This window comes from Nomascus leucogenys, chromosome 7b (assembly GCF_006542625.1).
Source record: "Nomascus leucogenys isolate Asia chromosome 7b, Asia_NLE_v1, whole genome shotgun sequence".
NCBI classification, from domain to species: Eukaryota; Metazoa; Chordata; class Mammalia; order Primates; family Hylobatidae; genus Nomascus; species Nomascus leucogenys.
Window position 1 is genome coordinate 9632364 of NC_044387.1, and position 16539 is coordinate 9648902.

The following is a 16539-nucleotide window of genomic DNA, read 5'->3' on the forward strand; positions in this document are numbered from 1 at the left end:
CACCGTGCTTGGCCTAATTTTTGTATTTTTAGTAGAGACGGGGTTTCACCATGTTGCCCAGGCTGGTCTTGAAATCCTGGCCTCAAGCAATCTGCCTGCCTCGGCCTCCCAAAGTGTTGGGTTTCCAGGTATGACCCATGTCCCATGGCCCAGGATCTAATTGTTTTACCTATATATAGTTTATCTCACCAGCAAATTCTGTAACTTGTATTCCATTAATAAAATATTTTTATTTAACTTTTCAGACATCTACAATAGAAACAAATTTATGTTTTTGTTGATGAAGTTGGCAAGAAATAAGAGAGAGAGATAAGTTGGGGCCTTATGGGCCAATGTGAAGCAGCTGAAGCAACAAAATGGGGCCAAGAAGAGATCATATCACATTTTTTTCTTTCAAGATTGAGCTGCCTAAGAGTCTCCTAGGTTTCTTAGGCAGAATACTGAACTTTGTACTAGAGCTATTTATTTCCTTGATAATTATTCATGTTAAGTCTGCCACTGCTACTCAACATTGAAAATTTCCTAATTTACTCAAGTAGTAAATACTCTTACAAAAGCAGAGGCTGGTTATAACTGATGAACTATCTGAACTTTCCTTTTTTTCATCTTTTTATTTTCTTCCTTTCCTGAACTTTGCTTTTGGCTATTTCACAGCTATAGTCCATAAAATAAAAAGAAATTAAAAAATCGGCTGGGTGCGGTGGCTCACACCTATAATCCTAGCACTTTTGAGAGGCTGAGGCAGGCAGATCACCTGAGGTCAGGAGTTCAAGGCCGGTCTGGCCAACACAATGAAACCCTGTCTCTACTAAAAATACAAAAAATTAGCCAGGTATGGTGGTGCACACTTGTAGTCCCAGCTACTGTGGAGGCTGAGGCAGGAGAATTGCTTGAACTCAGGAGGCAGAGGTTGCAGTGAGCTGAGATCGCACCACTACATTCTGGCCTGGGCGACAGAGTAAGACTCGGTCTCCAAAAAAAAAAAAGAAAGAAATTTAAAAATCAATTCTTTTTTTTTAATTTCAGAAGAAAATCCATAATTTTAATAACTTCAACCCATGTGTTACCTCTCATTTTCATTAATAACAGTATACATTAACACGTATCAGGAAGTTACTTCTAAAACAAGAAAATTATTTGGAAATCAAAGCAGGATCCAAAAAACCATCTTTTATACCCTTCAAAGTATTCCTATGTTTGCTGAATCCAATTTCATACAATTGACTACATGAGAAATATTTAAAACACTGGCTATATTTTCCCAAACCTATTAATTATCAACACTATTGAGTGATCATTAAGTAAATGCTTCTAAACTTCTAAAATCTCAATGCAACAAAGCACTCTCCATCACAACAAATTTTTTTTTTTTTTTTTTAGATAGAGCTTTGCTCTTGTTGCCCAGGCTGGAGTGCAATGGCACAATCTTGGCTCACTGCAACCTCCGCCTCCTGGGTTCAAGCGATTCTCCTGCCCCAGCCTCCCAAGTAGCTGGGATTACAGGAATGTGCCACCACGCCCGGCTAATTTTGTATTTTTAGTAGAGAAGGGGTTTCACCATGTTGGTCAGGCTGGTCTTGAACTCCTGACCTCAGGTGATCCACCGGCCTCAGCCTCCCAAAATGCTGGGATTACAGGCATGGGCCACTGTACCCAGAAACAAAAAATTTACTCAAGAAAAAAGAAACCTTTTCATGTGAAGGAGGAAAAAAAAATGTATTAAAGCAATGACCTTTAAACCCTAGGAGTAAACTTGGAAGGTGTTATGGCGTTTGATCACAGAACTCAACTTTATAGTCAATCTGGCCTGAATTTCTTCTGATAAAACTGTATCTCAACAGATCCTCTGGCAACTTGGTAAAACTGTAAAGAACTAAAAAACAAAGTCAGCATTTTATGATGTGGAACCACTTAAGATGGAAAGGCTCTTCTAACAAGTTTATTGAGCCAATCAAAAGCCTAGATATTGGAAGCTGGACTCTGCAAAGTCTCACTATCAGTTCCGAGATTCTGCAGCCAAGAAGGAAAGCTCTTCCAGGACACTTAGGATCGTGCCTCTCAAAGAGAAAAGCAGTAATGTTCTTCATATTTTACCAGCTACACAAAACACCCAGAAAGGAAGATATAACAAAGACTGAAAATGGATGAAATGATACAGGTCTTTGCTACAATCTAGGTATGTATTTTTAATTATTTCCTGAAACTAACTAGATTAGAATTTTAACATGGTCTGATTTTGAAAAGAAGTCTGCTTAATATTAGGTAATTTTCACAGCATATAAGGAAGTAATTAATAAACTATTACGGTGCAGTTGGACAATAGGGTCAAAGAAAAAGCTAGTGTTTCCTTTATAATGTAAAACAGGCCTCTCAGAAAAAATGCAATGACCGAGTTAAAAAATACTCTAAATAGATTTGTGTATATTGAACAAAACTAAACAAACAGAAAGGCTACATACATAATTATGATTCTGTATGATTCTACTTACATGAAGTCAAGAAAAGGCAAAATAGTCTATGATGACAGAAACCAAAAGAGTGGCTGCCTATGAAGGTGGAGACTGACTGGAGGAGCATGAGGGAACTTTCCAGGACAATGGAAATGTTCTATATCTTGACTGAGCTGTAGGTTACCTTTGTTAAAACTCACTGAACGGCATATATAAGATCTGTGAAATTCGCTGCATATAAATTTTACCTTATTTAAAAAAAGTATAATGCTCTCCAAACTTGAAATAACTTTTATACTAAGACTTCTCTCAGTTGGATGCCTTCTTATAAAAAATGTAACAAGAAAATACTTTAAAAAATATTACCAGATAGTATTTTTTGGCATAGGTATTACGCAGGGTCTTGTGGTTGAAAAGTGTGGATTCTGAGTTAGGTTTTTGTGAGTTGGAATCCTGGCTTAGCAATTCACTGAGTGACTTGGAAAGAGCTACCAAACTTCTCTGTGCCTCAGTTTCCTCATGTAAAATGGAAATAACAATAGCACTGACTTCGCAAAGTTGTTAGGTGGACTATATAAGTTCATAAAACACTTAAAACATAACACTTAGCACTACATAAATATTAGCTATAATTATTACCAAAATAAAAAATTTACACTTGAACTGGTTGTCATCCTGGTAATCCAAAGCCAGGCAGGATCTTAGAAGAGTAAAATTTACATGGACAACCACTGTTATGACAACAAATGAGATCAAAATAATTATTTATACAGAAGAGCTGGAAGTCTTTGGCTTTTTCACATGTTAGGAAATGAGTTTCCATTGACCATTCAGAAACTTTTCATTATTATTCATTTCTTTAGGTAGCTGCTGATTCTTGTCTAGGGCTGATTCTTGATAGTCTTTACCTCAGAGAGTTTCTCAGTGTTAATGAGGACTACACACAAAGGTAAAAAAGAGAAATACAAATGTCATTTATTTATTTATTTTTTGAGACAGAGTCTTGCTCTGTTGCCTAGGCTGGAGCACAGCAGCACGATCTTAGGTCACTGCAGCCTCTGCCTCCTGGGTTCAAGTGATTCTCATGCCTCAGTCTCCTGAGTAGCTGGGATTACAGGCATGCGCCACCATGCCCGGCTAATTTTTTTTTTTTTTTTTTTTTTTTTAGTAGAGATGGAGTTTCACTATGTTGGTCAGGCTGTTCTCAAACTGCCTCAAGCAGTCGGCCCACCTTGGCCACCCAAAGTGCTGGGATTATAGGTGTGAGACACCGTGCCTAGCCAAGTCATTTATTTTTAGTTTTCTAGTATTTACACTACATGAAAACTTTATTATCTTTCAAGATTTTCTATTTCTCCCTAGGGCTTAAAAACAAGCAAACAGGGAAATCCTCTATAATTCTTCACTAGATGGCAGTTTATAGATTATTGGTATAATGGCGTCCTGAAATGGTCTGTCAATATATACTAGACATGTAAGTAAAAAAGTTTTATTCATCTATAAATTTATTTACATAGAGACTACATTATTTACTCTGTATTAAAATTGAATCAGGAGATGAAGACAAGAGGAAACATAATCACTATGAATACAGTGATTTAAAAAAATTATATAAGTAAGCCTGGGCAACACAGTGAGATCCCATCTCTACAAAAATTCAAACAATTAGCCAGGCATGGTGGCTAATGCCTGTAGTCCTAGCTACTTGGGAAACTGAGGCGGGAGGATCACTTGGGAGGTCGAGACTGCAGTGAGATATGATCGTGCCACTGCAGTTCAGCCTGGGAGACAGAGCCAAGACCCCATCTCAAAACAAAAACAAAAACAAATAAAATTACACAGGTACATTGGGGTAAGAAAAGAAAATATATTACTTTATAAAAACAGGTGGGCTTCATGGTGAAGTACTTATAGAAAAAGTAGACCTTCAACTTAAATTTAAAACCTGTAGGATACAAAACTTTTAGTCTACTATTCTATCAGGCATACGCTATTAAAAAAGTGTTGAAATGGTTAGATAAATGTAACGTCATCACTCATTTGATGGTGGTGGTGATGATAAAGATGTGAATGAATTTAAGGACTGAGTGACTGGGGATGAGATTACAGAGGCATGGGGAAGGCACATTCTCTGCTTTAAAACATGGCCAGTGGCCACAGATTTGGCTTGTCCCCTTAAGTCATCAGGCATCTCATGCACCTAGCTAAAATGAGTACCCACTAGGTTAGTGGTGTATGTGAGAAACGCCCGGGGAGCTCTTCAAAACACATGTTCCGGCTGGGTATGGTGGCTCATGCCTATAATTCCAGCACTTTGGGGGGCCAAGGTGGTAGAATTGCTTGAGTCCAGGAGTTCAAGACCAGCCTGGGCAGCACAGTGAGACCCGATCTCTATAAAAAATACAAAAATTAGTTGGGCATGATGGTGCATGCCTGTAGTCCCAGCTATTCAGGAGGCTGAGACAGGAAGATTGTTTGACCCCAGGAGGTCAAGACTCTAGTGAGCCGTGATCTCGGCACTGTACTCCAACCTTGGAAACAGAGTGAGACCCTGTCTCAAAAAAACAGAAACAAAAACACATGTTCTAAGCCCTCCCTTTGAGATTCTCATTCAACAGCTCTTTATACAGTCCTAGCACATATGTATATTTCGAAAAAGCTTACCCAACAGTCTAGGCAGGTTCAAACCACTTCCAATTTCTGTTATTTGACACATTTTACTTTTTAAATTCTTCTGAGATAGGGTAACACTCTGTCACCCAGGCTAGAGTGCAGTGGGGCAATCATGGCTCAGTACGGCCTTGACCTCCTGGGCTCAAGCATCATTTTATTTATTTCATTTTTTATTTTATTTATACTGGAGTGCAGTGGCACAATCATGGCTCACTACAGCCTTGACCTCCTGGTCTCAAGCATCATTTTATTTATTTTTTATTTTTCTTCCTAACTCTCCAAACTTGTTATCAAGCATCATTTTAATCTTTTAAATAGTATAAAAATCTTACCACCACCAAAATAATATATTTGTCTTTTAGATATTATTAAAATCAACCATATTTAACAAGTTTTAAAAATAAAATGCATCCCTTGGTCAAGAGACAGCTACAATTAAACTATCACTGAAAGATGGGCAGCTGATTTTGAAACTCTTAAGGGAAAAAGATTTGGGAATTATTATCTATAACCCATTCTAGAATCGATCTTTTCATCATTTTAAATATTATATTGACTGTAACTGTATTGTCTCTGCCATTGTATTTATTTATTTTATTTCTATTTTATTTTATTTTTGAGACAGGGTCTTGCTCTGTTGCCTAGGCTGAAGTAGAGTGGCACAATCTCAGCTGACTGCAGCCTTGACTTCCCAGGCTCAAGCAATTCTCCTACCTCAGCTTCCCAAAGTGCTAGAATTATAGGCATAGCTAGGACTACATGCAAGTGTCACCACCCTCAGCTAATTTTGCTTACTTTTTTGTAGAGATAAGGTCTCATTATGTTGCCCAGGCCTCCCAAAGTGCTGGGATCACAGGCGTGAGCCACCACACCTGGCTTCTGCCATTATAGTTGACAATAGAGATGAAACGGTAAACGGTGAAAGCATTGTCTTATATTTTATGCCACACAGATGCATTCTTATTATCTCCCCAAAAATCTGTTTGCTGCTGTAGTTGAAAATCAAGAAGTGGGCCGGGCATGGTGGCTCACGCATGTAATCCCAGCACTTTGGGAGGCCAAGGAGGGCAGATCACGAGGTCAGGAGTTCAAGAGCAGCCTGACCAATATGGTGAAACCCCATCTCTACTAAAAATACAAAAATTAGCCAGGCGTGGTGGCGCACACGTGTAGTCCCAGCTACTCGGGAGGCTGAGGCATGAGAATAGCTTGAATCTGGGAGGCAGAGGTTGCAGTGAGCTGGATCACGCCACTGCACTCCAGCCTGGGCAACAGAGCGAGACTCTGTCTCAAAAAAAAAGAAAAGAAAAAAACAACAACCATGAAGTGGTTCTACATATGTCAGATAAGTTATTCTGACAAGCCCAACTCCCTGAGTAGCCCTTTTTAAAGCCAGCACTCCAAACTATACCACATATTCTAAAACTAATTTTGTTTAAGAATGTAAAAATTTTAGAAATAACGTTTCATTAGGCATCCCACTGATTCTTCCCATTCATTCTCTGATATGTTTCAGTGTTTTTTTTTTGAGATGAATGTCTTGCTGTCCTGCTAATGACAACATTACTCCTTTGGCAATAATCAGGGAACCATGGAAGCATCTTTCTTGTATGGATAAAAAGTAGACTCGCTGGGTGCGGTGGCTCACACCTGTAATCCCAGCACTTTGGGAGGCTGAGGCGGGTGGATCACCTGAGGTCAGGAGTTCGAGACTAGCCTGGCCAACGTGGTGAAACCCCATTTCTACTAAAAATACAAAAATTAGCCGAATGTGGTAGCAGGCGCCTATAATCCCAGCTACTTGGGAGGCTGTGGCAGAAGAACTGCTTTAACCTGGGAGGCAGAGGTTGCAGTGAGCAGAGATTGTGTCATTGCACTCCAGCCTGGGCGACAAGAGCGAAACTCCGTCTCAAAAAAAAAAAAAAGTAGACTCACAGTTCAGAACGCCACTTGCCTTCCTACATGGAAACATTTTCATGTCTGAGTGTCAAGTGTGAGACACAGTAGTAATCAAAGAGACTGACCAACATTTTCCATCTCTACAGATATAGTCCTTAGCACAGAGATGGCACTGTCATAAAAAGCAGAAATGGTCTACAGTGCTCAGATTTCTTTAAGGAAATGACAAGTTTTGAAAATCACTAGAACCTAGCAGTAGCACAGCCAGAACAGAATTTCTTTATTTCCCGTGTCATCCTGCTAAATATTTTCCAAGCTATTGATGCTTCAGGAAACTTGGATACGTAGGTATGGCAAAGAAAAATCTAGGAAAAATAGCTCCCAAGAATTCAGAGGAACTGGCCGAGTAATTTCACTTGTTTTTTTTTTTTTTTTTTTTTGAGATGAAGTCCCACTCTGTTGCCCAAGCTGGACTGCAATGGCGCGATCTCAGCTCACTGCAACCTCTGCCTCCCGGGTTCAAGTGATTCTCCTGCCTCAGCCTCCCGAGTAGCTGGGATTACAGACACCTGCCACCACGCCTGGCTTATCTTTATATTTTTAGTAGAGACGGGGTTTCACTATGTTGGCCAGGCTGGTCTTGAACTCCTGACCTCGTGATCCATCTGCCTCAGCCTCCCAAAGTGCTGGGATTACAGGTGTGAGCCACCGCGCCTGGCCTCAGTAATTTCACTTCTAAGAATTTAAGGAAATAATAGAACAATATACAAAGAGTGTGTACACATGTACACTTACACACACACCTATATAAGAAATAAGACTAAAAAGAAACATATACCAAAATCTCAACAGTGGCCTTCTCTGAGTTGTGGGATTATTAGTAATTTAAAAAAAAAAAAATCTGGCCAGGCGCAGTGGCTCACGCCTGTAATCCCAGCACTTTGGGAGGCTGAAGCGGGCAGATCATGAGGTCAGGAGATCGAGACCATCCTGGCTAACACAGTGAAACCCCGTCTCTACTAAAAAAAAAATATAAAAAATTAGCCGGGCGTGGTGGTGGGTGCCTGTAGTCCCAGCTACTCGGGAGGCTGAGGCAGGAGAATGGCTTGAACCCGGGAGGCGGAGCTTGCAGTGAGCCAAGATTGCGCCACTGCACTCCAGCCTGGGCGACAGAGCGAGACTCCGTCTCAAAAAAAAAAAAAAAAAAAAAAAAAAAAAAAAAAAAAAAAAAAAAAAAAAAAAAAACCTATGCTTACCTGTATTCTCTTTTTCTGTATGTATAGAACTTGCATAATAATTAGGAAAGGCATTGAGATGTTTCCCAAAAGTATTAAGTACACACTGCCATGTATTAGAGAAAGATGCAAAACATGAAACCTTTTGGAGAAACCAAGTAGCCCATGACATAATTTTATATCCTAAACTAACAAGCCAACTGCGTAAGAGACTTTTTTTTTGAGAGACAGACACGGTCTCACTCTGTCACCCAAGATGGAGTGCAGAGACATGATCACAGCTCACTGCATCCTTGACCTCCTGGACTCATGCAATCCTACCACCTGAGTCCCCCAAGGAGCTGGGACTACAGGCATGAGCACTAATTTTTTTTATTTCTTATAGAGACAGGGTCTTGCTATGTTGCCTCTGCTCGTCTCGAACTCCTAACCTCAAGTGATCCTCTCACCTTGTCTTTCCAAAGTGTTGGCATTATAGGCGTGAGCCACTGTACCTGGCCTAAAAGAGATTTTTTAAGTATTACATGCCTTTTAATTTTTTTTTCTTTTTTTTTTTGAGACAGTCTCCATCTGTCCCCCAAGCTGGAGTGCAGTGGCACAATTTTGGCTCACTGCAACCTCCGCCTCCTGGATTGAAGTGATTTTCCTGCCTCAGCCTCCCCAGAAGCTGAGATTATAGGCATATGCCACCACACCCGGCTAATTTTTTTTTTTTTTTTTTTGGGTATTTTTAGTAGAGACGGGATTCCACCATATTGGTTAGGCTGGTCTCAAACTCCTGACCTCAGGTGGTCCACCCACCTTGGCCTCCCAGAGTGCTGGGATTACAAGTGTGAGCCACTGTGCCCGGCCCCTTTTAATTTTTCTTAAAAATTTACTCTTCTTCACCCTACAATCATTTTAACACTTCCACAAGTTTTGCATCTCTGGAAGGAAAAAGACAAATGATTAATTCTTTTGCTACTTTTGTCTGCAGAAAAATCTGTACCTAATGGTACAAACTATCAATCTGATAGTTTGAGGTTTAAAATACTAATAATTCTGTTTTAGAATTCCATCTACTTCCATCCCTTCTCACTTACCCCAATGTCCAAAATCCCACGTCTAGGAGAGTAAAATTAGGACAGGCATCCTTTTCCCCCCAAGATATTCACATACGTATGTATATGAACATATACGTGTGCATATTTATTTACATTCACTTATACTTAACATGCACTTAAGGTATAGAGCAAAAAAAATCTAGATACAGAGGCCATTGTCTTGACAATGTAATTACTAGGTTTAAGGCCTGGAAAATGCAGCTTACCATGTAAAAATATCTCACCACAAGAAATCAGTAATTTTCAAAGCTGGTAAAACTATCAATTCTACTTAAAAAAATAACTCGAGGCTACAGGTAGGTTGATCGGGTAGATAAATACTAAAATTAATACCAACTGGGTTGCTAATAAGCTTACCTTACAGCTTTGAAAAACTCTGATTTCTTGTGGGTTTCAGTGGTGAGCTGCATTTCCTTAGTTTCAGCCGACTTCCCAGCAGGAATTCGAGTCTGATGAAAAATCAAAAAAAGGAAGCCCTCACTGAGAAACATACTGGTATCATTCACTGAGTGGGGATGGTGAAAAAGGAACATATTTCTAAAGGTAAATTTACATTAGTAATATATATGCTTATATGGCAAATACAGATTTAATTTCTTATGGCAGAAAGAACAATTAATTTTCCTTGAAAACCTGATTGCTTTTTCTACAACGTGTTTGCTTTTACCCTACCTACCTCTTTGAGATATTCATTAGTCATAGTTCACCCCTTAAGTGCAAGAAATCAAAACAAAAAACCTTTAGCTCTAAATTTGAGCAACAGTTGTAAGACATCTTCTGGCAGCAACGCTGGGATCTTACAGCAGAAAAAAAAAATTAGTGAAACAAACCTTTATCAATTTTTTGCATCACCTTTATCAACTGGGATACTATCTCTCAAATTTGTGACAAACAAATCTGGAAATCTTGCTTAATCTATATAAAAATAGGTTATAATTTTAAAGTAAATATTTGATAATTTCAAGAAAAAACATGTTTTCTAAAATGTCTTTAACACAGTAATTCACAATAGTATACACTTCTAAAAGCTGACTTAGAAATAGAACTTTGCTTTAAAAACATCCTGAAATATGTACCTTTCGTTAATTATTCTGAATTATAAGGTTTATCATATTTAAACCTTGTTCTAGACTAGTATTGTCAATAAAGCACCAGTACCCACATGTAGTTAAGCTTAAATTTAAATTAATTAAAATTAAATAAAATAAAAAGTTCAGTTCCTCAGCTGTACTAGCAACCTTATTAGTGTACAATAGCCATGTGAGGTTAGTGGCTACCTTATGGAACAGCACAGATCCAGAGCTTACCGCAAGAAGTTCTATTGAACAGGCCGGGTGCAGTGGCTCACGCCTGTAATCCCAGCACTTTGGGAGGCCGAGGCGGGCGGATCACGAGGTCAGGAGATTGAGACCATCCTGGCTAACGTGGTGAAACCTCATCTCTACTAAAAATACAAAAAATTAGCTGGGTGTGTTGGCGGGCACCTGTAGTCCCAGCTACTCAGGAGGCTGAGGCAGGAGAATGGCATGAACCTGGGAGGCAGAGCTTGCAGTGAGCCGAGATCGGGCCACTGCACTCCAGCCTGGGTGACAGAGTAAGACTCTGTCTCAAAAAAACAACAACAACAAAAAAGAAGTTCTATTGAATAGCATTGCTGTAGACAGAACCTAAATGGTGAGACAGCATAGTTAAAAGGCCTTACCCGGTCTGAGGAGGTGTGGGTGTGTAAACGGGCTGGGCTGGCCTAAGTACCGGTTTGGAATCCTCCTTTCTGGGACAGGCTGAAGGGAGTACCTTCGCTGTGAACACAACATACATCCTGAATGAAGAATAAAGAGAATGAAATGAAACAACAGATCTAGAAAGTCTTCATGATATAAATACACTTATCTATCTCTAGCAGTTTAGATGCTTTAGAAAAATGCAAACTAATATTTCCTTCCTTCTCTCCTTCAATATTCATTTATTTATTTTTAAGACAGAGTCTCACTCTGTCACCCAGGCTGGAGTCAGTGGCGTGATCTTGGCTCACTGCAACCTCCGCCTCCTGGGTTCAAGTGATTCTCCTGCCTCAAGCCTCCTACGTAGCTGGGATTACAGGTGCATGCCACCATGCCTGGCTAATTTTTGTAGAGACTGGGTTTAATCCTGTTGGCCAGGCTGGTCTCGAACTCCTGACCTCAAGTGATCTGCCCACCTCAGCCTCCCGAAGTGTTGGGATTACAGGCGTGAGCCACTGCACCCGGCCCTCCTTCAATATTTATATGGCCTTTGCTCTGTGTTAGACTCTGTGTTGGGCCCTAGGAAAACAGAAATGAGATCATCTTTACCCTCAGAGACATTTGTCTGCTACAATATTTTATACACACACACACACACACACACACACACACACACACACACATATATATAATAAAGGTATGAATAAGGAGCTATGAAAACAGAAGAAAGGAACCAAAAAAGGCAGGGGAAGGGTATCACAGACGCAGTCTGAAAGGATATCACAGACATAGCATAAAGCTGCATCCTAAAACTCAGGAAAAGATAATCAACATTTTTTATTGAGAATATGTTAAGCATGAGAAAATATGCACATGCTATTTCATTTAATCTTGGAATGTTAGAGCTAGATAAAATAATTTATGAAAAATGCTTAATCATAAGAGTACAACAAATGTTACTGTTATTAGCATTAATTAAAAAATTCTTTGCACATGATTGGAACATGTGCAAAGAAAGACACATGAAATGACAAGGCTATATGCTGTGGTCTTTAAAGAATGCACAGTCTAGTGAAGGTGAGACAAAACAAGAGCATTACAATATTAAACAGTGAATGCAATGGTGGATTCACACATAAGGAGTTTTGTTTGTTGGGGGGTTTTTTTTTTTTTTTTGAGACAGGTCTCACTCTGTCGCCCAGGCTAGAATGTAATGGCATGATCATAGCTCACTGCAGCCTTGTTCCTCTGGGCTTAGGCAATAAATGAAATGAAACAATAGATCTAGAAAGTCTTCATGGTATAAATGCACTTATCCATCTCCGGCAGTTTGGAAACTTTATAAAAATGCAAACTAATATTTCCTTCCTTCTCTCCTTTAATATTTATTCATTTATTTTTAAGACAGTCTCACTCTATGGCCCAGGCTGGAGTCAGTGGCTCAGCCTCCCAAGTAGCTGGGACTACAGGTATGTGCCACCAAGCCTGGTTAATTTTTTTTATTTTTGGTAGAGATGAGGTCTCACTATGTTGCCCAGGTTGGAAACCCACACCAATTTCTTTGTAATCATCTTAGAAGCTATGATTTTTCTTTTTTTTAAATCTTTTTAGAAGAAGCTATGATTTTTCTAAACAATCCTCTACAAACTTAACTGGAATTAACTTTTAAGACTCTTCTCTCCCAAATACATATATATATTATTATTCATAATTCATAGTCCTTACAGAAATTGTATGTTCACAAGGAGATTGTACAGTATTGATTGTTGAGATTAAACAGAGAGGACCTAGTGAGCAGCAAGGGGGAGGGATAAGAGCAAAGATTACAAAGTCAAATAAACCTGAGTTTGAATCTCAGCTTCTCTGGTACTAACTGTGTAACCTTGTCCAGAATACTTCTCTGAGTCTGATTCTGTGTTTGTAAAATAATGACGATAATGCCTACCTCATGTGACAGTTAAAAATCTAATTCCTTAATTCAGAATACAAAGCCTTCAAAGCTCTCTTACCTTCCTAATCTTTTCCTCTCCCTCCAGCAGCACTAACCCGCTGGTGGAGTAGGCTGCTGTTGCACTGGTAATTTCTCTTGTGATTTCTCTTTCTCTCCTCCTGCACCTTCTCCATATGCACGCTTGTGCACAAATACTCATGCACACATAGTGTCTTCTGTAATCTCATTCGGGAGTAAAATTTCAGAATATAAAAAGTTAACTGATTCCTTTTTCAATGCTCATATGAAATAATCCTAGCATATCCTTCTATTTTGGACCACTCTCAAGCAGAGGGAGCTTAACTTTAATAAATTCAAAGCAAACAAGTAACACTTTAACAGGAGACATAAATTGAGATGTTTATTCCCAGTAAATTTTTTAAAAAGGTCTCAATAGCTTTTTACTTAAACATCTTTTGCCCAAAGTCATATAATTAGTAGCAAAGCTGGTGTGTTAAGTCCTATTTCAAAAATATCCAGTTCATAAGCTTCAAACTCTTTTGCTTAGGAAACTTCATGATTTGGATTCTGCTCCTTTATCTGACCGAATCCTCAAAAAACATTACAGCCACACTAAGCTATTTGAAGAACCCCGGCTAAATCATTCTGTATCACAATAGCATTTGCATTAAAAAATATAGTTCTCTTAGTCTAAAGTGGACACTGCCTGCTTATACGAATACACAAATCCTAAAAAAAATCAGCTCAAACATCACTTAATGCAGGAGACTTCTCTTACTCTTCTCACACCTACTGCCTCTGTTCTGCTTGTTTCAGATGTCTTCCCCAACGCTCCTATGATTTCTATTTTAATACCTACTACACTTCACATAATTGCTAATTAGTTTGCCCTTCTACTATGAACGATCTTTGGAAGCAGAGATCACTTGTTATTTGACTTTATTTTCCCAGTGACTTGATTTGGAATGTATTTTGAAGTTAAAAGTTAGTAAGTCTGGCTTCTGATTGGACATAAGAAATAAAGAAAAAAGAGGAATTAATTCTTGATTTTTGATTTGAACAAGTGAACAAATGGTTGTACCATTACATGAAATAGGAAAGCCTGAGATATTTATGGGAAATAAATTTAATGGAGAGGTCAAATGAGCAATCTTAATTTCAGGGAGAAAAGTGCTAGGCTAGATATATAAATTAGGGTGTTATAAGCACACAGATGGCATCTAAAGCCCTGGGAATGGGTATTACCCAGGGAGACTGAACAAAGCCTGGCACTGTAATATTTTAAGTGTGAGAAAGAACACAAGAGAAAGAAGGAAAACTAGAAGAATGTATTTAGGGCCGGGCATGGTGACTCACGCTTGTAATCCCAGCACTTTGGGAGGCCGAGGCAGGCAGATCACTTGAAGCCAGGAGTTCGGGAACAGCCTGGCCAACATGGCTAAACCCTGTCTCTACCCGCCACGCCCCCACTCCCCCCACAAAAAAAGTGTGGTATTTAGGAAGTTAAAAAACAAGTGTTTTAAGAAGTGGGGAGGACTATACCAGGTGTGGTGGCTCACACCTGTAATCCCAGCACTTTGGGAGGCTGAGATGGGTGGATCACCTGAGGTCAGGAGTTCGAGACCAGCCTGACCAACATGGAGGAACCCTGTCTCTACTAAAAATACAAAATTAGCCGGGCATGGTGGCGCATGCCTGTAATCCCAGCTACTCGGGAGGCTGAGGCAGGAAAATGGCTTGAACCTAGGAAGTGGAGGTTGCTGTGAGCCGAGATCACACCATTGCACTCTAGCCTGGGCAACGAGAGTGAAACTCCATCTCAAAAAAAAAAAAAAAAAGGGCAGGGAGGGCTCACAGTATGGCAAGTGCTTCAAAATATAAGGAAGCCAAAAGGACAACCACTGGATATGGTAACATCAAAGTCACTGGAGACCCTGGCGATTTTAGCAGAGTAAAGACAGAAGACAGACTGGAGTGTGCCAAGGAGGGAATAGGACGTAAGAAAGCAAAGACACTGAGACAATACTCTGGATAAGTTTTGTTGTGAAGAGGCAGAGAAAATGGCACAGCAGATGGCTGGGAGGCAAAGGATCATCAAAGAAGGGTATAACTGCAGAAACAAGTGCCGTGTTATAACTTTACACTCCACTGAAATTAGTTTTTTCAAACTATATGAATTTCTTAAGAGCAGAATTTCCTATTTTCTACCTTCTCTCTGTATCATAGTGTCAGAAGCATTTGAACCAGAGCAACTGCATCTTCAGTAGGGGTTTGGTAAAATAAGGCTAAGACCTGCTGGGCTACATTCCCAGTAAGTTAAGGCAGTCCTAATCACAGAATGAAATAGGAGGTCAGCACAAAATGCAGGACATAAAAACCCTGCTAATAAAACACGTAGGTTATAGTAAAGAAGCTGGCCAGCTGGGTGTGGTGGCTCACGCCTATAATCCCAGCACTTTGGGAGGCTGAGGTGGGCGGATCATCTGAGGTTGGGAGTTTGAGATCAGCCTGACCAACATGGAGAAACCCCCTCTCTACTAAAAATACAAAATTAGCCGGGCATGGTGGCGCATGCCTGTAATCCCAGCTACTCAGTGGGCTGAGGCAGGAGAATGGCTTGAACCCAGGAGGTAGAGGTTGCAGTGAGCCAAGATCCCACCATTGCACTCCAGCCTGGGCAATAAGAGTGAAACTCCGCCTCAAATAATAATAATAATAAAATAAAATAAAGTCCCTGTCAAATTTAGACATTGCAAACATCTTTTCCTACACTGTCACCTTCCTGTGAACTTTACCTGTGATGTTCTTAGTAATAAAAATGTTCAAAAAAAAAAAAAAAAAAAAAAAAGGAGCTGGCCAAACCCCACTAAAACTAAGATGGCAATGACAGTAACCTCTGATTGTCCTCACTGCTACACTCCCACCAGCGCCCTAAGAGTTTACAGATGCCATGGCAACGTCAGGAAGTTATCCTATATGGTCTAAAACGGGGAAGCATGAATAATCCACTTCCTGTTTAGGATATAATCAAGAAATAACCATAAAAACGGGCAACCAGCAGCCCTTGGGGCTGCTCTGCCTATGGAGTAGCCATTCTTTATTCCTTTACTTTCTTAATAAACTTGCTTTCACTTTACTCTGTGTATTCCACTCAAATTCTTTCTTGCACGAGATCCAAGAACCATCTCTTGGGGTCTGGATTGGGACCCCTTTCCAGTAACAGTAGGTTCTCAGTATCTGTTTGTGGAATGCCTAGAACCTAAACTCTTTAAGTCCTAGTCCGAGAAATGCAGTAGAGTGGAATGAGGAGAACTTGAAATTAGACTCAAGTTTAAAAATCAGATTTTTCACTAACAAGCTATGTAGCCTTAGGCAAATTACTTTCTCTCTCAGAACGTCTATTTTCTTATGGGCATAAAATATTTATTTCGCTAGAATGCTGTGTCAGTTAAATGAGCACTTGCTACAGTGTGACTCAGAGGGTACTCAAATAATGTTCAACATTAT

At 39.7% G+C, this 16539-nt stretch overlaps 1 protein-coding gene across 2 annotated transcripts in view; it reads right to left on the reverse strand.

Annotated features, from left to right (window-relative positions):
* Positions 1 to 16539, reverse strand: part of XPNPEP3 (X-prolyl aminopeptidase 3) — a 69492-nt gene that overhangs the window by 46088 nt on the left and 6865 nt on the right. The window contains exons 2-3 of one of the 2 annotated variants that reach the window (XM_030815483.1): positions 11063 to 11179; positions 9718 to 9809 (exon numbers count right to left, since the gene is read on the reverse strand). Coding sequence is in view for 1 of the 2 variants with exons in the window: in XM_003264795.3 (XP_003264843.2) it covers positions 11063 to 11179 (117 nt within the window). In the remaining variant the exon portion in view is untranslated. The remainder of the gene's footprint in view (positions 1 to 9717; positions 9810 to 11062; positions 11180 to 16539) is intronic. The other variant, XM_003264795.3, reaches the window with a different exon arrangement.